This window comes from Rhinatrema bivittatum, chromosome 13 (assembly GCF_901001135.1).
Source record: "Rhinatrema bivittatum chromosome 13, aRhiBiv1.1, whole genome shotgun sequence".
Taxonomy (NCBI): domain Eukaryota; kingdom Metazoa; phylum Chordata; class Amphibia; order Gymnophiona; family Rhinatrematidae; genus Rhinatrema; species Rhinatrema bivittatum.
In genome coordinates this window covers 78,976,557-78,997,695 of record NC_042627.1, presented here as the reverse complement: position 1 = coordinate 78,997,695, position 21,139 = coordinate 78,976,557, and the positions used below count along the sequence as shown (strand labels likewise).

The window sequence follows — 21,139 nt, the reverse complement described above, 5'->3', positions numbered from 1 at the left end:
GTCGCGGCCTACGAGAAACCGCAGATATTTGCGATGGGATTGTGTTATCGCAATATGGGTATAAGCTTCCTTGAGGTCGAGGGAGCACAGCCAATCCCCCTTCTGCAGCAGAGGGAGTAACGTGCCCAGGGTTACCATCTTGAACTTTTCTTTTTGCAGATACTTGTTGAGGGCTCGAAGGTCTAAAATTGGACGTAGCCCTCCTGATTTCTTTGGAATTAGGAAGTATCTGGAATAGAATCCCTTGCCTCGTTGAGAGGGAGGAACGGGTTCTATAGCATTTGATTGCAGAAGAAGAGATACTTCCTGTTGTAATTGAGCCAAATGGCTGGATAGACTCCACGCTTGAAGCGGCGGGGAGTCTGCCGGAAGAGTTATGAAATTGAGGTGGTAACCCTGTGCGATAATCGCCAGCACCCAGTGGTCTGAGGTAATCCGTATCCAATGCTGTAGAAAGTGGCACAGACGACCCCCTACAGGGATGTGGGGGAGTGGGATATGGCATGTGCTCCGAGTCGGGAAGTCAAAGGCCTGCCGCAGGCCCGGGGGGTGGGGCTACAGCAGGTCTTTGTTTCCGAGGTTGGCGCGGCTGAGGTCTGGTGGAGGATCGAGCCGGACGAGGCCTAGTCGACGGAGGGTAATAACGACGTGGCCGAAAGAATGACTTTTTGGAGTCCTTCTTAGGTGGTGGTTTGGAGGATACCTCAGATGGAACAGACGAAGGTTGTTTCAACGTCTCGTGGTGATCCTTCAATTCCGCCACAATTTGTTGAATCTGTTCTCCGAACAGATTATCCCCTAAGCAGGGTAAATCGGCTAGACGATCCTGAACCTCTGGGCGAAGGTTGGATGATTTTAACCAAGCCCAACGTCTGGCTGAGATGGCAGTAGCTGAGACTTTCGTGGAAGCATCGAAGATATCGTAGGCCGTTCGGATCTCGTGCTTCCCAGCTTCAAATCCTTTGTGAAGGAGGGCTTGAAGCTGTGGCTGGTATTGGTCCGGTAAGGTGTCAGCGTAGTCCTGCATTTGTTTAAGGATAGCTCTGTTGTACTGAGTCATATAAAGTTGGTATGAAGCTATACGAGATATCAACATAGCCCCATGATACACTTTCCTTCCCACACTATCAAGAAATTGGTTGTCCTTGATAGGGGGAGTGGAAGAGTGTGGCTTTAAACGCTTGGCTTTCTTTTGCGCAGACTCAACTACAACAGAGCGATGATCCAGTTGAGACTTCTGAAATCCTGGTGCTGACTGAACGAGGTAGGTTGAGTCAGCTTTTTTATTAACTGGTGACACAGATGAAGGTGATTCCCAGTTTTTCTTTAAAAGATCCAGAAATACTTGGTGAATGGGGATGGAAGCGATGATCTTGGGGGCATCCAGAAATTGGAGCAGCTCCATCATTTGGTGCCTGTCATCGGTCTCAGATTGCAGCTGAAAAGGCACAACTTCTGACATCTCCTTTACAAAATTTATAAAGGAGAGATCTTCAGGAGGAGATCGTTTTCTACTCTCTGTAGGAGATGGTGGGGATGGTAAATCTGTATCTGAAGATGAATCATCACCCCAGGTATCATAAGGGTCATGTAAGGTTTGCTGTCCTGAAGGACCTGGTAGAGGATCCAAAGGCATCGATGGAACCGGTGCTGCAAGCGGAACAGTGAACGGCATCGAGGGCTTCGGGGCCACCGATGGAATCGGTGCCGATCTTGGAATCGATGGAGCCGAAGGATAAATCGGTGGAAAGGTATGTGAAGGCACCGATGGAACGACACCGGACGGAGGAATCCGGAACGGTGTTTCTCCTGTCGATGAATGTCCTTCCGGAGATGATGGTGTAGTCGGTGCTAATGAAATCACCGATGGAAGGGCGCGCATAAGTGCCTCCATACGATTTAGTATCGGTGCCAACGCTTCCACTATAGGCTCGGTGGTCGGTTCCATCCTCGGTGGCAGAGTCGGTGCTGAGGTCGGTGCCTGAGGCGGTGCCGGAATCGGTGCCGGAGGCGGTGCCGGTGGAGGCTGGAATCTTCGCATCGCATTCTCGATGGCCTCCTGGACCAGCCGGTCCAGTTCTGCCCGGAGACCAGGGGTAAGCATACCCGGCTCGACGGGAGAGGGAGGCTGAGGCAGGGCCGGAGGGACCACCGTAACCGGTGGGATCACGGCCCCCGCACCCCGGGAGGGTGAGGGTTTCCTCGGTGCCTGCGAACGAGACGTGGACGGTGCCAGGTCTGACCGAGGCTTTTTCTTCGGTGGCTCGGCCTGTTCAGAGGTCGATGGTTGCGGATCCTCGACGGGCCGAGACTTATGCCGTCGATGGCGATGCTTATCCTTCCGATCTCCTCGGTCATCCGGGGAGGGGACAGGAGTCGACGGCCGAGAAGTCATCGATGGTGGACGGTCACCGGCGGGTTGGCGATGGTGGTGCAACTTCGACGGTGCCGGTTCCGATGACGTCGATGCTATCGATGGCGTTGGGGTGGGTGCATGGAAGAGGAGCCCCATCTTCTCCATCCTGGCCTTGCGACCCTTAGGTGTCATTAAGGCACATTTGGTGCAAGTCAGGACATCATGCTCACTACCCAAACATAAAACACAAACCCTATGGGGGTCAGTGATGGACATAGTCCGGGTACAATCCGGACATCGACGGAACCCCGTCGCCATGGCTTAAGGCCAAATTTAGGCGCGGGCTCAGTAAGTTCCCACAGGCCTCAAGGGCCAAAATCGACGGCCGCCGATTAAAAAAAGGGAAAAAACTTACCGGTTTTCCGCGAAAGTGACAAAAATTTGTCGAAGGGAGACCCCTGAGGGGCAAATTTTCTTCGGATAGAAAAAAACCGAATTCCTGTCAGGAACGTGGTAAGAGAGCTCCTTTCACCGCGTGGCAACTGCTGCGCGGAAAAAAGAAGACTGAAGGGAGACCCCTGCTGGCTGCAGGGTCAGTGCCTTGCTGGGCATGCCCAGTAGGGGCCAGTCAAAGTTCTGTTTAAACTTTGACAGAAGTTTTCCGTGGTGGGCTCCATCCTCGATGTCACCCATTTGTGAGGACAACCATCCTGCTTGTCCTGTGAGAACATGAATAAAACAGTTTGTTTGTTCAGGGGAAAAAAGCAAACACGTTTTCGGAGGATTGAGTGTTTGCATCACATCCGGCATGACATAGAAGAGCCTCCGTATACCACCTATGACGCGGCCGCAGAAGGCTGAAAGTGTCCTCCGCTCACCTCCTGGCACAGGGGCCAGCGCTCAGCCTCTCTCTCTCTCATCCCAAAGGTCTCGGATCTAAAACCCAGCTTCATCCCCTCTGCAGGGGGGGCAGACGCTGGGAGGTGTCAGTCCTGGAATGCCGACGGCCTTTCCACCTCTCTGCACAATACCTGAGCTGCAACCAGCAAACTTTCTCCTCACGGAAAGAAATGCAAAGCACCGATTCGTAGGCCACCCCATCCCCTTTAACAAGAAAGCAGACACTGCTGACTGGGCTGCCTTGGTTACTGCCTGCGCCCCCAAGTGTAGGCGTTTATTTTAAGCTTAACTTCAGAGCCTAAGTTTTCAGCTGAAAATTCAACTAATTTAGCAGTTTAGGAGCCTGACTCCCCAAATTAGCAGCCCTGACTCTTTCAGAGTTTGCTTCTTTTTGTTTCACCAATGTTTCTAAAAAATAGTTCACATTTTCCCCAAAACAAAGCATCAATTCTACTTAGTGACACTACAGAAATGTAAATGGAAAAACCTGGAGCCGCTAAAAGGAAAATTAGTTCTTACCTGTTAATTTTCGTTCCTGTAGTACCAAGGACCAGTCCAGACTGCTGGGTTCTGCCTCCCTTCCAGCAGATGGAGACAGAGAAAAGCTGAAAGGCACCCCCTATATAACCTGGTGTGCCACCTGCGATCCCTCAGTATAATCAATATCAAAGCAGAATGAATGCCAAATGTTTATTTTACAAATATTAACCTCTTAAAAAACCATAACTTGTGACAAAAAGAACTGTCGCGTAAGCGTGGAGGCTCCGAAAAATCTGCCAAGAGAAAATACAAGTAGCTGAGTGGACTCTCCTGCCTATGGGCGGGCATCTGGACTGATCCTTGGTACTACAGGAACGAAAATTAACAGGTAAGAACTAATTTTCCTTTCCCTGTACGTACCAGGATCAGTCCAGACTGCTGGGATGTACCCAAGCTGCCCTAAAAGGGGTGGGACCTGGAGAGTCCTGCTCGAAGCACACTGCTGCCAAAAGAATCCACCTTCGAATGTTTAGCAAACGTGTGCAAAGATTTCCAAGTGGCCGCCCGGCAAATCTCTTGGGGCGAGACACATTGGCTTTCTGCCCAGGACGCTGCTTGAGACCTAAGAGAATGAGCCTTAAGACCATCCGGAACTGGTTGCCCATGACCTATGTAAGCAGAAGCAATAGCGTCTTTCAACCAGCAGGCAATAGTAGTCTTAGAAGCCTTAGTCCCTTTCTTAGGACCACTCCACAAGAGAAAAAGATGATCAGACAATCGAAAAGGATTAGTTATTTCCAAGTACCGCAAGAGGATTCTACGGACATCCAATCTCCTCAGATCCTTATCCTCATCTGAGAATGCCAGCAACTCAACTGACTGGTTGACATGAAAAGTCGATACTACCTTCGGCAGGAAGGAGGGCACTGTCCGAAGAGAAATCCCAGAATCAGAGATACGCAGAAAAGGCTCCCTACAGGACAAGGCTTGGAGCTCCGAAATCCGTCTAGCCAAACAGATAGCCACGAGAAACACAGTCTTAAGCGTTAAATCCTTCAACGTAGCCCGCTTTAAAGGCTCAAAGGGGGAACCGCAAAGGCTACGGAGAACCAAATTTAAACTCCAGGATGGACAGATCGCGCGCACCGATGTCTTTAAGTGTTTGGCATCCTTCAAGAATCTTGCCACATCCAGGTGAGCACCAATGGAAGTACCATCAACCTTACCTCGAAAACAGCCCAAGGCTGTTACCTGCACCCGAAGCAAACTGTATGCCAAACCTTTCTTTAAGCCGTCCTGCAAGAAGGCCAGAATGTGAACAATAGTGGCCTGCTGCAGGGACAAACTCAACCCACGGCACCTAGAATTAACCACCTTCCATACCCGAACATAGGTGATAGATGTAGAAGTTTTTTCTAGCACGGAGAAGAGTGGTAATAACCGCCTCAGAGTAACCTTTCCTTCTTAATTGTCTCCTCTCATAAGCCAAGCCGCTAGACAGAAGCAATCGGCCTGATGGAAAAATACTGGGCCCTGCCGGAGGAGGTTCAGCAGATGACCGAGGCGCAAGGGGCCATCCACCGCCAGGTTGATCAGGTCTGCGAACCAAGGCCCTCGCGGCCACTCCGGAGCCATCAGAACAACCGGCCCCTGGTGGGATTCTATTCGCCTTAAAACCTTTCCCACCAACGGCCAAGGAGGAAACACGTAAAGTAGAATGTCTGGAGGCCATGGAAGAACCAGAGCGTCCACCCCTTCCGATCTGTGTTCCCTTCTGCGACTGAAGAAACGAGACGCCTTCGCGTTCAAACGAGTCACCATTAAGTCTAGTCGGAGGATCCCCCACCGACTCGATACAGCCGCATCGCCTCTTCGGACAGCCCCCACTCTCCGGGATCTAGCCGCTGGCGGCTGAGGAAGTCCACCTCGACCCCGGCTATGCATGTCAGATTGCGTTCTGCCCGGTCCATTAACATGTCCGCTTCGGAGGCTACTGGTCGACTGTTCGTACCCCCTTGCCGGTTTATGTAAGCCACGGTGGTCGCATTGTCGGATAAGATCCATACCACCTGGTGGCGGAGAAGTGGGAAAAAATTGATGCAGCGGAACAAATGAAGCACCTGCGGCTCATCCCCCTCCACCGGAGCAGCACTGTCTACATCATCGCTCACATCTAGAGTGGAGGGGTCCTGAGGCATCGGATCTGCAGGTGGAAGAGGGGCAGGTAGCCCATCCCCCAGGACAGAGCGGGTAGATCAAGGTCCAGACCTCCCCTGGTCCGCAGGAGCCTTAAAAGCTTAGCCGGGATAGGAGACTGGGATTCCCAGTCAGCTTCCGCTTCTACATAAGCTTTATGTAGAAGTAAAACAAATTGTGAGGAAAATGGGTGTTGCCTCTTTAAGGGCTGTCCCGAGGATAAAGTCGGGGGCGGAGCCGAGTCTGGTGGCAATTCACGCGGTCGTTGTGGGCTTAACGCCGGCGGGGAGAGAGGAGGGAGATCTCCTCAGCTAAATTCACATCAACGTCTGACGGAGGCAAGATGGCCGCCACTCCCATGCTGATCGGGGGCGGGCCAAGCCTCTGTCTCCGAGCTGACTGCTCGCCTCAAGATCCACGCGGTCGCGGCAAAGCTGCCCCCTGGCTCGAAATCTATCGTTCCGAAGAGTCCTATCCCCGGGGATACACCGGGAGCAGAGGCCTTCGCGGTACCTGGCTCTCCACAAGCTCCACAAACAGACCCACGTGGCATGAGAAGCATGCGCGAAGCAGCTGGGTGAACACTCCACCCCCTCCGGAGGCCCGGGAGATCAAGGCAGGCTAGGGCTGAGAAAAAAAAAGGCACATTTAAAATAAACCCTTTTTTTTTTGTTAATCAGCCCACAAAACAGGGGAACAATCCTCCCTGCGCATCCAGACTAAACACTCAGAGGAATTTTGCTTCTCCGAGTTGTGCAATGAGTTGGAGCGTGACCGGCCCACCGGTAAGATTTTCCCCCTCAGCTCACCGGGTCGGTGTACAATTCTCCGGGTAAATGGCTGTAGGGAAATGCCCTGCCTCACCTGCCTGCAGCTAGCTGCTCTTCTGACAAGCTTAAACAGATTTGCAGAGATCAACTACCAAATCCAGAATTTAGTATTTATTAGTCATTATCTATTCTTCCTATTTTTTGTTTTGTTTTTTTTTTTTTAAGTTGATCTAGTCAAAGGATTTCCACATAAATCAAACCTGTCAGGAGAATTATCCCAGGAAATTAGATAAGATCGGGACCGCAGGTTATGCCTCTCAATCTGCTGGAGTCAGAGAAATACTGAGGGATCGCAGGTAGCACACCAGGTTATATGGGGGGGGGGGTGCTTTTCAGCTTTTCTCTGACTCCATCTGCTGGAATGGAGGCATAACCCAGCAGTCTGGACTGATCCTGGGACGTACAGGGAACAAGCTGCTTTGGTTACCCCTCTAATATTTCACAGGAACCCCAACCTTAAACTTCTGGAATAGTTGCTTCCAAGAAATCAGCACACTCCTCTCTACTCTAAACCTAATCATCAAAGACAAAACAGAAATCCTCATCTCCCAGGGGGACAACCTCTCTCTCTCTTCAACCACCCTTCAGCTATCCCAGACAACCTCAAAAACACGACATATGTTAGAGATCTTGGTGTGCTCTTAGACAGCCAGCTTAACCTTAAAAGATTTGTTAACAATACGACCAAGGAATGCTTTTTCAAATTACAAGTTTTAAAAAAGTTGAAACCCCTTCTTCGCCAACAAGATTTCCGCTTGGTTTTAAAATCAATCATCCTCACAAAAATGGATTACTGTAACGCTTTATTACTCGGCCTTCCTTGTGTCACCATCAAGCCCCTCCAAATGTTACAGAATGCGGCCGCCAGGATTTTGACAAACGCAAAAAAGAATGATCATATCACGCCTATCCTCTACAATCTCCACTGGCTCCCCATCAAATTCAGAATACTTTACAAAGTCCTGACCATCATGCACAAAACCTTAAACAACCTTGCCCCAATTGATCTCACAATCAAGCTACGCCCTCACACCTCAGCCAGACCGATTAGAAGAGCCTATCAAGGCACACTAAACCCCCCCCCCAAGCCAAAACGTCCCTAAGGAAAAGAGCCCTATCTACAGCAGGTCCAACACAATGGAACTCTCTCCCACCAGACCTACGACAAGACACTTGTCCATCCTCCTTCAAAAAAAAACTTAAAACATGGTTATTTAGATTGGTGGTTCTGGATAAGCCAAACAAGCCAAACCAAACTAAATCTCCATAATTTTTATGTCATCCAGCAAGTATAGCTCATAATGCATCCAACAAACAGTTTATCCAGTTCTTAAGCAAGGCTCTCATCAAGCTTCTTTGATTAAGCTTCACACATCCCCATGTTACTGCACCTAACTTAGCAAGTTCCATGTATTTCGTTGTTTTTTTTTTTTCTGCATGTGCTTATATTTGGCCCGTTCTAGCCCTATCTGCTCAATGCTATCCACTGTCTAATACTATTATATTTAATATAATTCTAATTTATTGTAACGTTTACCTTATGTTCTATATTCCTAATGTTTTATTCAAAGTTTACTCAATGATTCTTGTTCTATGTAATGCTTTCATGCGAGGTTATGTTTCACTGTAAACCGGTTTGATTTGTATCCCATGCAAGAAGATCGGTATATAAAAATAAAAAAAAACTAAATAAATGCACTCATCAGCATTTAAGTACTCACCTTTGAAATGAAGAACATTTTTGTTAATGCTGATATCGGGACTCTGCAGGGAAGGAAAAAAACATGAGAGTAGATCAGAGCGGCAGGCAAGACATCCTGAACCCAAGTCAGGAATGCAGGCATAATCGCTGCCAGAAAAATCACCTGACTTGGGTCTTATCACACTGGTGAAGCAGAACTCTTCAAAGCCCTATTCCAACCCCACCAGAACCAGAAGGGGGGGGGGGTCCAATCTGCCACATGGAAGACAAGATTGTTTAGATTACTTACTTGGTAATCTTCTTTTCCTTAGTGTAGACAGATGGACTCAGTACAAGTGGGATAGTATCCGCGTGCTAGCAGTTGGAGACGGATCTGATGTCAGTACAGGGGCGTATATAGCCCCACAGGAAGCGCAGCGACTCAGTAATCTTCCTTGCAAAAGCTGTTATGGATGTGTGTACTGACGCTCAGTGAAAAGTGAACAGTGAAAACAGGATTCCCCTGACTGATTGACAGTGGCTGGCGACCGCCAGCGTGCCCAACCGGAAAGCGTTGACACCTGGTAGAGAGTGTACGCTCTTATGGAAACAAAGGCATGGCTTACCTGGAATCGGTGAAAACTCATGCACTCAGGCAGCGGGGCGGGATGCTGAGTCCATCTGTCTACACTAAGGAAAAGAAGATTACCAGGTAAGTAATCTAAACATTTCCTGGCGTGTAGCCAGATGGACTCAGTACGAATGGGATGTACAAAAGCTTTACCTCCCACCTGGGCGGGAGGCTGCCTGAGGACCATGCAAAACCGCCCTCGCAAAAGCTGATTCCTCCCTGGCCTGGTCGTCCAGACGGTATAACCTGGAAAAGGTATGAAGGGAGGACCACATCGCTGCTTTACAAATGTCTGCTGGAGACAGCATCAGTGATTCAGCCCAAGATGCCGCTTGGGCCCTGGTAGAATGAGCCTGGACCTGTAGAGGCGGAGCCTTCCCAGCCTCCACGTAGGCGGCTCGAACAACTTCTTTAATCCAGCGGGTGATGGTGGGCCGTGAGGCCGCTGCACCTTGCTTCTTCCCGCTGTACAGGACGAACAGATGGTCCGACTTCTGTAGGTCTTGGGTAAGTTCCAGATACCTGGGCAGCACTCTGCCAATGGCGAGATGGCGTAACAAACGACCTTCCTCAGATTTCTGCGAACCCGCTGTGATAGGCAAGGACATGGTTTGATTAAGAGGAAACTGTGAAACCACCTTAGGCAGAAAGGAGGGAACCGTCCGAAGGTGGATAGCCTCTGGAGTGATCCGAAGAAAGGGATCACGGCAGGACAGTGCCTGTAACTCGGAGACGCGGCGTGCGGAACACACCGCCAGCAAGAATACCATCTTCAAGGTGAGAGGACGAAGAGACAGGCCCCGAAGGGGTCGAAAGGTGGATCCGGCGAGGAAATCCAAAACGAGGTTGAGGTTCCACAAAGGCACAGGCCACTTCAGTGGCAGACGAATATGCTTGACTCCCAGCAGGAAGCGAGAGACATCTGGGTGCCTGGTGATGGTCTTGCCATCCCTCCTGGGACCATAGCAAGACAGCGCAGCCACCTGAACCTTGATGGAGCTGAGGGAGAAACCCTTCTGAAGGCCATCCTGCAGGAAATCCAACACAATAGGAATTGTGGTCGCATGTGGATTGGTGCCATGAGTGTCGCACCATGCTTCAAAAACTCTCCAGATCCGGATGTATGTGAGGGATGTGGAAAACTTGCGAGCCCGGAGGAGGGTAGCGATCACGGGCTCCGAGTAACCCTTCTTCTTCAATCTAGCCCTCTCAAGGGCCAGACCGTAAGAGAGAATTAAGCCGGATCCTCGCGTAGAATGGGACCTTGACGTAGAAGGTCCCGGAGAGGAGGCAGGGGAAGAGGTTCCCCTGCCAGTAGTCTTCTCATGTCCGCGTACCAGGGTCTTCTTGGTCAGTCTGGTGCCACTAGAAGAACTAGGCCCCGGTGTGTCTGAATCAAGTGGATGAGGGCGCCCAGCAGAGGCCACGGAGGAAAGGCATATAGGAGAGTCCCAGGAGGCCACGGCTGTACCAGGGCATCGATGCCCTGCGAGAACGGGTCGCGCCGGCGGCTGAAGTATCTGGGTACTTGAGCATTGGACTTGTCCGCCAGTAAATCCTGGCCGGAATCCCCCAATGATCGACAATCATCTGGAAAGCAGTGGGGGACAGCTGCCACTCTCCTGGATTCAGGCTTTCTCTGCTGAGGAAGTCGGCTGTGGTATTGTCCTTCCCAGCAATGTGGACGGCGGAGATGTCTTGCAGATTCGCCTCCGCCCAAACCATCAGTGGGGCGACCTCCAGAGATACCCGTCGGCTTCTGGTTCCGCCCTGCCGGTTGATGTAGGCCCCCGTGGTGGTGTTGTCGGACAGCACCCTGACCGCTCTGTGCCGTAGTCTGTGAGCGAATCGAAGGCATGCCAAGCGGACTGCTCAGGCCTCCAGGCGATTGATGTTCCACGTTGACTCCTCTCTGCTCCCTCGCCCTTCGGCTGGTGCACACATTGCGAAGCACTCACCGCGCATCAGGCTGGCATCTGTGGTGAGCAAGGGCCACGTGGGCGAGGACATCTTCGACCCCCTGCTCAAGTGGTTGGACTGCAACCACCACCGCAGCTGGGTCCGAACTCTGGCCGGTAGAGGAAGGTGCGTGGAATAGTCCCGTTGACGGGGGCTCCAGCGAGAGAGCAGGGAATGCTGTAGAGGTCTCATATGGGCCCGCGCCCAAGGCACTACTTCCAGGGTGGATGCCATGAGACCCAGAACCTGCAGATAATGCCAGGCTATGGGCCGACTGGCTCTCATCAGAGACTGGAGACGTTGCCGAAGCTTCAACTGTCTCTTGGTCGTAAGACTGACCGTGTCCGCCCGGGTGTCGAACTGTACTCCTAGATACTCTATGGACTGGGAAGGCTGCAGACAGCTCTTGCTGAGATGGACCACCCAGCCCAAACTTTCCAGGAGGGCGATCACTCTGTCGGTAGTCCGCAGGCTCTCCTCTTGTGACTTCGCCCTGATCAGCCAGTCGTCTAGGTAGGGATGGACTAGAATCCCTTCCCGCCTGAGCGCCGCCGCTACCACTACCACCACCTTGGTGAATGTCCGTGGCGACGCTGCCAACCCAAAGGGCAGAGCCCGAAACCGGAAGTGGCGGCCCAGGACGTTGAAGCGTAGGTAGCGCTGACGATCCGGATGGAGTGTGATATGCAAGTATGCCTCTGACAGGTCCAATGCCGTGAGGAATTCTCCTGGCTGTACTGCGGTCTTGATGGAGCGCAGAGTTTCCATACGAAACCTCGGTCCACGCCAGCATCGATCGACGGACTTGAGGTCCAGGACAGGTCGAAGGGTACCCCCTTTCTCGGGTACCATGAAAGAAATGGAATAATGACCAGAATCCACTTCCCAGGCAGGTACTGGGATGATGGCGCCCAAGGACCTGTAATATCCGAGTCCGCCAGGCACTGAGACACCAGGTCGGAGAGATCCTCTTTAGGGAAGAACAGTGTCAAGGTTCTATATGGCTCAGTCCCTGGAGGAAGGTCCCCCTCGTCCGGGGGCTCGGATTCGTCCCGTGAGACCGACCGAGCCGGACTGGCCATCGGCGGGAAGTCCTGCTCGCGATAAGGGCGTGAGGGCCCAGGAACCAGATCAGCAGGAGCCACCACCGCAGCAGCAGGCGCAGCAGTCGCCACAGGCGCAGCCCCCCCCCCGCTGGAACCACAAGAACAGCAGGAACCGCCGGGCCAGGATGGGAGGCGGTTAGCATCTGTACGAAGGCATGAAACCCCTCAAGAGAGCCATCCCGGAAATGGAAGCAGCCTCTAATCGCTGGGGTATAAACTCCCCCCAGGATTCCAGATTAGGCGAGACCACCCCTGAACTCCGGGGTAGCCCCTGGGGAACTGCCCACAAACCATGGCGGGACCGGACCTGAGGGTCGCACGGCCTCCTCACATTGGGCACATAGCGAGTCTGGCTCAGCACTAGGCGTGGCCCGAAGCCGGCATGCAAAGCCGAGGCCAAGGGCTGCAATGCCCGAAGCAGGCGGCGCCGTCGCCGAAGACTCCGCCGTGTCCTGATCCATCGAGCAATAGGCGCTGAATGCCACAGACGCCCAATAATAGGATGCGGCAGCAAAAGGCGCTTAATACAACAGGCGCTCAATAAGAATATGCGGCAGCAAGAGGCGCTTAATACAATCAGGCGCTCAATAAGAATATGCGGCAGCAAGAGGCGCTTAATACAATCAGGCGCTCAATAAGAATATGCGGCAGCAAGAGGCGCTTAATACAATCAGGCGCTCAATAAGAATATGCGGCAGCAAGAGGCGCTTAATACAATCAGGCGCTCAATAAGAATATGCGGCAGCAATAGGTGCAGAATAGAACAGGCGCATAATAATAAGAATACGCTGCAGCACGAAGCGCTGAATACCACAGGCGCATAATAAGAATATGCGGCAGCAATGGGCGCTTCATAGAACAGGCGCTCAAGAATAAGAATATGCGGCCGCACTAGGTGTGGACGAAGTACAACAGGCGCATAATATGTGCCCAGCAATAGGCGGCCATGAACACAGCTCCATGATATATAATATGCAGCTGGCAAGACCCGCCTTATAGTGTACCATAGGCCCTCATCTATAAGCGGTGAGCGATACACGCTCAATGACATTCAATAGGCACTTAGTAATATGCGGGCAGCAATACACGCGTAATGGTAGGCCATAGGCTCTGAGTAATAACACCTGCTGAATACCATGCAATAGGCTGACAGCAATATGCAAGCAGCAAAACACGCATAATGGACATCAATATGCACCCAAGAAAATGCGGTAAGGAACAGACGCCCAATGGCATTCACAATATGCAAGTAGCAATATACGCTCAATAGCATTTAATAGGCAGTCAGTAATATGCAATCAGCAATAGACGCGCAGTAGCTGGGAATAGGCATTCAGCAATATGCAATTAGCACCATACGCTCAGTAGAGTGGAATAGGCATTCAGCAATATGCAATCAGCAATAAACGCGCAATAGCTTGTAATAGGCAGTCAGCAATATGCAATCAGCAATATACGCTCAATAGCTTGTAATAGGCAGTCAGCAATATGCAATCAGCAAGATACGCTCAATAGCTTCAAAACAGTCCTTCAAGCCCTAATATTCTCCTGTCTGGACTACTGCAATTCTCTTCTGATTGGACTACCCAAATCTTCCCTAAGACCATTACAGCTTCTTCAGAATACCGCTGCCAGAATCTTATCGGGGAAAAGAAAATTTGAACACATCACCCCTGTTCTCAACCAACTACAATGGCTCACAATTGAAAAAAGAATCGAATTCAAAGTCCTCTCTATACTGCAGAAAGCAATTTACAAAGCAGATTACACTGCTCTTGATGATATCATACATATGGTTTCCCCTCAGTTACATTGTAAACCGGTACGATAAGACCTAGTCTTGAGCATCGGTATAGGAAAAGAAATTAAATAAATAAATAAATATCCACCACTCCCTACGTACTACAAGAACAACTAGTAAAATACAACTTGTGATCCCATTTCTCCCTCTCGCCAAACTTTCTTCCACCAGAAATAGAGCCATTTCCATCATCGGCCCAAAATTATGGAACTCACTACCTCAGTACCTCGCTGGTCAAGAAAACCCTAAATCTTTTAAAAAAGAACTAAAATCTTGGCTACTAAGCCAATCTCTTACTGACAGCTCGGACTTTTGATCTCATAACTATCAGTCTACTGATTGGACAATTTATCCTGTTTACTAACTTCAGATATCTCCTATTATCTATGAACCCTGTTTTTTCAGGATACCTAACTTTTAGAATATCTTGTTTTGTTTAGACTAATTTTATATGTCAGTTTCTCAGTCTGTTTAATGTAACTTGTCAAATTTCAATGTAACTGGTTGTTAGAATTGTAAACCGGAGTGAAGGCAACTCTGCTATACATCGGTATATAAAAACGCTAAATAAATAAATAAAATAAATAAATAAATAGCTTGTAATAGGCAGTCAGCAATATGCAATCAGCAATATACGCTCAATAGCATGTAATAGGCAGTCAGCAATATATGCTCAATAGCATGTAATAGGCAGTCAGCAATATGCAATCAGCAATATACGCTCAATAGCTTGTAATAGGCAGGCAGCAATATACGCTCAATAGCTTGCAATGCAATAAGCGGTCAGTGGCATTCAATAGGCGCTCAACAAGTCACAAAAACAAAGCCAAGGAGGAAGAAAGCCGCACCTATTACGGGCGCGGCGTACCTGAACCAGGCCCAAAATGGCGTCCTCCACGGCGTGCCACGCCGCCGATCCTCTGTGCTTCACGGCACACCTCACCAGCACACCTCACCAGCATCGGCGCGCCTTGTCTGGAACCCAAACGGTCTCCGGCTGCGGGGGAAGGGAACACCTCGCCACCGCTATTGAGGATATGCACCCGCTACCCCGTCCACGCCAGGACCGGGGGCCTCGTAGGCTACACCCCGAACGTCGTCCGGGGCTATGTCACTGCCGCGGCTCGGCAGGACCGAGGACTTTCCCACCGGGGGAGCACGGTAATCACCCTGGGAGCTCGCTGGGGGAGGAACCAGAGGGTATCTACCGCAGGAGCGCGGGGCTCTAAGCCTGAATAGGCAAGAAACAACGAAGTAGAACCTGAAATGAGAAAAAAAGAGAAAAAATCAAAGTAGTCTTGGAAAGCACGCTCAACTAGCGTGCAGGCACTCTAAACTGCTTTGGAGACGGAAATTACTGAGTCGCTGCGCTTCCTGTGGGGCTATATACGCCCCTGTACTGACGTCAGATCCGTCTCCAACTGCTAGCACGCGGATACTATCCCATTCGTACTGAGTCCATCTGGCTACACGCCAGGAAATTGACACTTTGGTGTATTCCTCGAAATGCAAATACGCTTGTCTCTGGAAGCTACCAGTCCCTCCTCCAGCCTAAACAGCTGCTCTCTTTTACTCTTGCATTTGTTTGAAGAAAATATGCAAAGCTTGCACAGTGTATCCAGGCCTGTGGGTGTAAAGCCGGGCCCATGCCAGAGCGTGAGTGGTTCCAAAGCTCCCAAACACTTTGGACTGTTGGATAACCTTGTTATACCTTGAAGTATAGCTTAATGACATTATATGTCCGTCGACAGACACGGACAAATAGGGCCGTGCAACAGAGCGCCTGTCTCACGCGCACACCCCCCCTCTCTCTCTCTCTCTGCGTCTCACTCACTCACAGAGGTGCATTTGCTTCAATGCTGGCCATGCTGGGTTTCTGCATTGTACAGGGTTTTTAGCTGGACTCTCCGTCACTGTGCTTGAGTGCTACTGCGTGCTTCGGGAAGTTTCCTCGTGTTATTTGGCTAGTGTGCACAGTGCCTTTAGTGTATTACTGTTCACCACGGAAATGTAACTGGTCAAATCTTCAAACCTCAATAGCCATTCCCATGGGTCCATTTTGGGTACAGAATTGTGAGATAAGCTCAAGGACACTGACTACATCAACAGCTGCTCCCAAGCCCCTAAGAAATAGGCGATTATAACTAATTATATATATATATAGGGATGCCCGTCTATTTTGTTTTATTTCACATCAGGAATAGGAAAACTAAATCTAAAAATAGGGACATCCTAGAGGCTGTGTGTTTCTCACTGACGAGCAAATTACCAGAGAACTGTTTTGGAAGCATATTTGCTTTATAAATATTTTCTGCTAAAAGAAAAGCTCGCCAGCCCTTAAGAGAAGTTTCCATTCCTGGCTCCCCAGGACTACCTGCTTTCTAATAGGGGCTCGCTGGCTCTCCCAACCCACAGTCACTCACCCAGGTATTAAGGTTCTCTCGGGTGTGTGCAGTTTAGGTTTTTTACTCCCAATTTAGCACTAAGAACTGTGCACCCAAATTAACCCTCCGAGCTGCAAATCCCATGCTAATTCCAGGGCAGAGAGGCGCATAAGCTTAACTCATGTCTTTGTGTGCTGAGAGAAGTTTTCTGCACACATTTTCAGGTTAGTGCACTTTCCCTTTTAATTCCCGATGCATTAGCAAACTATAGGCTTACTGCACTGGGAGTTAGCTATGTCTTTAGCACACGAGTAAAGAAAGCCAGTGCTGAGGTTCAGCACACATTTTCTCCTCAGGTCTTATTACATTGGGCTGCCAGGTACTATATCCAGTGCTTCTGCATGACAGCTGGACTACTCCGAGCCAGCGTAAGACTTTGTAATCCTCCCTGGTATTCACAGTAACTGTTCCCTTTGCCACCTGGTGTCTCTCTCAACTCTTACCTGCCCATGGATGCTTTTCACAGGCAGACAGATCTCCAGGTACAGTTACCTTCCCTGCTCAGTGATCCTATCCCATCACTGACATTGTCCCTTGTGTCCCCATTAACTGCATAGTGCAGACTCTGCCTGTATCAGTGCCTCTGTATATCACTCACAGTAGATCACCCAATGTCATTTTCCCTGCATATGGCTCACCTCTATGCCAGTGATCCTTACACCTGTACATCGCTCATCTCCAGTCCCCAACAGATCCCCACTGACCTCTTTACCTCTAAGTCGCTTGTCTCCACCCACAGGTAGATCAGTGGAGATTCATTTCCCTGTATGTTGTTTAGTCCCACCCGCAGGTAGACCTTCGGCGACTCCTGCATCTGCATGTCACTCATCTCCACAGCATGTAGATCCCCGTCAATTCCTGTCCTTGTAGGTCATTCAGCTCGAGCTGCAGATAGGTCCCAAGTGGCTCTTTTACCTGCATAGTGCTCGACCCCACCCACAGGCAGTAAGAAGGAGTGGCCAAATGGTTACAACAACAGGATAAAAACCAAGGAAGCCATGGTTCAAATCCTGCAACCCCTTTCGAATTTGTGCAAGTCGTTTTATTCTTTGTCGTCTCAGATACTCACTATATTGTAAGCTTTGGCCCACCAAATTATCTCTCAAAAATGCTGAACACCACCTTAACCTAAAATTGGAAAGGTGGTCTAGAAAAAAAAACAAAAAACGAAAATTGATCGCCAGTGATCCTTTATCTGGGCCTTACTTAGCCCTTACCTCAGATAAAGCCTGGTGCTCCTTCACCTGGACCTGGCTAAGCCCCTCCCGCAGGGAGACCTCCCGGTGCTCCTTCACCTGCCCCTCGCTCAGCCCCCTCCCGCAGGGAGACCTCCCGGTGCTCCTTCACCTGCCCCTCGCTCAGCCCCCCTCCCGCAGGGAGACCTCCCGGTGCTCCTTCACCTGCCCCTCGCTCAGCCCCCTCCCGCAGGGAGACCTCCCGGTGCTCCTTCACCTGCCCCTCGCTCAGCCCCCTCCCGCAGGGAGACCTCCCGGTGCTCCTTCACCTGCCCCTCGCTCAGCCCCCTCCCGCAGGGAGACCTCCCGGTGCTCCTTCACCTGCCCCTCGCTCAGCCCCCTCCCGCAGGGAGACCTCCCGGTGCTCCTTCACCTGCCCCTCGCTCAGCCCCCTCCCGCAGGGAGACCTCCCGGTGCTCCTTCACCTGCCCCTCGCTCAGCCCCTCCCGCAAGTGAGTCTTTACCTGGACGTCATTGAGCCCCACTCGCAGGTAAATCTCCCGGTGTCTCTGCGCCCAGTGAACGAGCGGCGTCAGAATCTGGTTCTCCATTTCCCGCGCCAGGCGGAGGCAGCAACAGAAACGTCTTCGTGTTCCCTGCAGCCCGAAAATACCTGCTCTTGCTTCCGCCACGCACCGGCACACCCCGCCCCGCTTCCGCCCTCAATTAGTCAGCTGCCACCTCCCCCCACCGACAAGAATAATCTGCGCAAGCGCAGCCACAGTCGCCTGTGCGCGCCCTCTCTCGCGAGCTAGAGAGCCTCGCTCTAGAGGGAGACAGGATCGGGGGAGCCGGCACGAGCTCAAGGGGAAGAGGGGCGGGGCGCGAGCGGGACAGCCTCGTTCTCTGAGAAGAGGGGTGGGACGTGAGCGCAAGCCCCCAGTCAGAAGGGACAGACATGCGCAGCGCTGTTCTCATGCAGCGGCTGCACGTGCACCTGCACGTGGCTCATGAGCAGCCTCTCGCGGTAACCAGCAGAGCTTCAGCTGCAACTGCCGCTCTATTCATAGTAAGCGGTACCGTTCCTGCCGCACAATATTAAAAGGAAAAAAAAGTGTGGGGCGCTCTAAGTGGCCTCGGTTCTATCTGGGAACCCTACTTAGCCGCGGGCTAGTGCTCGGATCTGGTTACTGGGTCTTAGGTTTTGCTGATCTGCAGATGTGTCAGCTGGAACTGCTTTTAAATCACTCCGGAGTTTTAGCAAGTACAAAAGCCCTATCTTCCTGCAAGTGGCAACAGCACCCCGAAGTGTGGGAATCCCATCCTCAACCATTTTGAAGACATGGGGGGCAGATGCATACAGAAATCCGTCCTATCTCCGGACAGAAGCAGGGCTAAAAATCACTGGACTGGGCACTGGAACCAAGGAACAAAGAAGGTTAATCAGTTTACTCTTTCAAAAAGTACAAAGACCAGGGGCCACACAAAGATGTTACTGGGTAATACATTTAAAACTAATAAGAGAACATATTTTTTTACTCAAGGTGTAAGTAAGCTCTGGAATTCATTGCCAGAGGACGTGGTGAAAGCTATCAGTATAGCTGCATTTAAAAAAGGTTTGGACACGCTCCTGGAGGAAAAGTCCACAAACCATGAAATCCCCTGCTTATTCTTGGGATAAGCAGCTTGGAATCGTATCTACCCCTTGGGATCCTGCCAGGTACTTCTGACCTGGATTGACCACTGTTGGAAGACACTGGGTTTGATGGACCCTTGGCCTGACCCAGCAAGGCAAAAAAAAAAAGACCACTGCCAAAGCAAGAGGATTAAACTTCCGCCAAAAACAAACTTCAAATCCTAGGATAAGAGACAGTGAGGACTGTCAGCCATGTGACTTACCAAAGATGTGCTGCCAGGACATGCACCGCAGAGGTGGCTGCATGGATAATGAGGGTGTTCCTAATTCCGGTTGGAAACAGGGGGACGTGCACGGTGTTTACGATGCATTCATTGCTGCTCAGGATTGTGATGGTGTTTACGATGCATTCATTGCTGCTCAGGATTGTGATGTGTTGTGCATTTCCCTCTTCATGCAATAGGGGCGATGGACCGCGTTCCTTGGCCTCCTCGCCTGCAGGAGGCGCTGCCTCTCAGGGCGTCGCGCCGTACGATCTCATTGGTGGCGATCCACCCGCAGGATCCGGAAGTGGAAAGAGCAGCGGGGGCCGGGCTCGGACACGTGTCTGATACTCGGGGGCTGCGTGGGATTACTTGAGCTGTGGCTGCAGCTTTCTCTTTCAGCAGCAGTGCTAGCTAGATCACCCTACTTTCCACTATTGCCGCGCATGTGGGCTTATTCCGAGGTCGCTCTTTATTTTTTTTTATGCTTGTTTGAAGTGCGTTTCAAATGGGAGTCATGTGGCCGTCTGTCACAGGAGCTGTCCAGACCATGGTGCTGAACAGCAGTGAAACGCGCTTTCACGTTGCTCGGTACGCGGTAGGCTACCAGATTGGGATACATCATATATTTTGGATGGCAAGCTATTCTGCCAGACCACACAGTGCCAAAACTGCAAGAAATTTCAAAACTAATGGGCCACCCTGCTGACCTCTGATTTTGAGAATCTTGGCAGTGCTAGCATTTTGTGGCAGCGTTCAGAGACAGGATACTCTGGGGGCTCCTCCAACCAAAGCAGGAGACCATTGAGGGACCCTCTCCACGCAAGCAAGATACTATGGGGAAGGCCCTCACCATCTCACAGGAACAGGATACCGTGAACCAAAAATGTTGTCTACCCCTGCTCTAAGTATATTGGTCATTTGGTAGATTTATTTGAAATTAAAGATGTTCCCTCTTTATTATGGCCACATCCCTTGTTTTGAAACATCTCCCCTGAATTCCTTCTACACCTGCTCGTACTATACTCATTCTTCACCTATATGAGTTTGTTGCCAGTGTGGGATTTGGATAAGGCAGAACAGCCTCTTCTCCTCCTCTATCTGCCTTCCCTCCTCTCTTGTTTTTAGGTTCTTAACGGAGAGAGTGACTAAGGAAGAGAAGCAATTGATAACTATCAACACTTATGCCTCTTCAAACATGAAAGAAAAATTGGAATCAAAAAGAGATCATAAGGATTTTCTTTATTTTAGCTGCCACTTGAATTATGTAAACAATTGCAGGTACTGCTTTAAATCTGCAATTCATAAGTAAAGAGCTGAATTCCGGTGTGTTGCATGGTGAGTCAGAAGGGATCCTATGTAGGAAAGGTACAATGCTTTTTAAAGGAAGTCTTCAGCTTTCTGCTCTAGAACTGGATTTTGTTGTGAAGAACAAGCACTCGCTTTCTTTCAAATCCCACCTCCAGACTCATCTCCTTTTCCCTTTTATTGTACAGGAGCTGTTTAAATGAACTCCATTTATTGCATTTTAGTTAATAATTCAGGATTGCTTATCACTCTATTGTCCAGAAACATTAAACTCTTTCCTGCCATCTCCTTCCAGAAATGATCCCTGACCAGACTGTGGAGAGAGGGAGTGAGTCAGGGACCCACTGGTGAGGGAGGGTGGGGGGTGGAGAGA

At 50.5% G+C, this 21,139-nt stretch overlaps 1 protein-coding gene across 1 annotated transcript in view; it reads right to left on the bottom strand.

Annotated features, from left to right (window-relative positions):
• Positions 1 to 18,425, bottom strand: part of HACD3 (3-hydroxyacyl-CoA dehydratase 3) — a 34,993-nt gene extending 16,568 nt beyond the window's left edge. The window contains exons 1-2 of the mRNA XM_029575293.1: positions 18,084 to 18,425; positions 8,484 to 8,526 (exon numbers count right to left, since the gene is read on the bottom strand). Of these exons, the coding sequence (XP_029431153.1) occupies positions 8,484 to 8,526; positions 18,084 to 18,170 (130 nt within the window). The 5' untranslated portion in view covers positions 18,171 to 18,425. The remainder of the gene's footprint in view (positions 1 to 8,483; positions 8,527 to 18,083) is intronic.
• Positions 18,426 to 21,139: the final 2,714 nt, after the last annotated feature.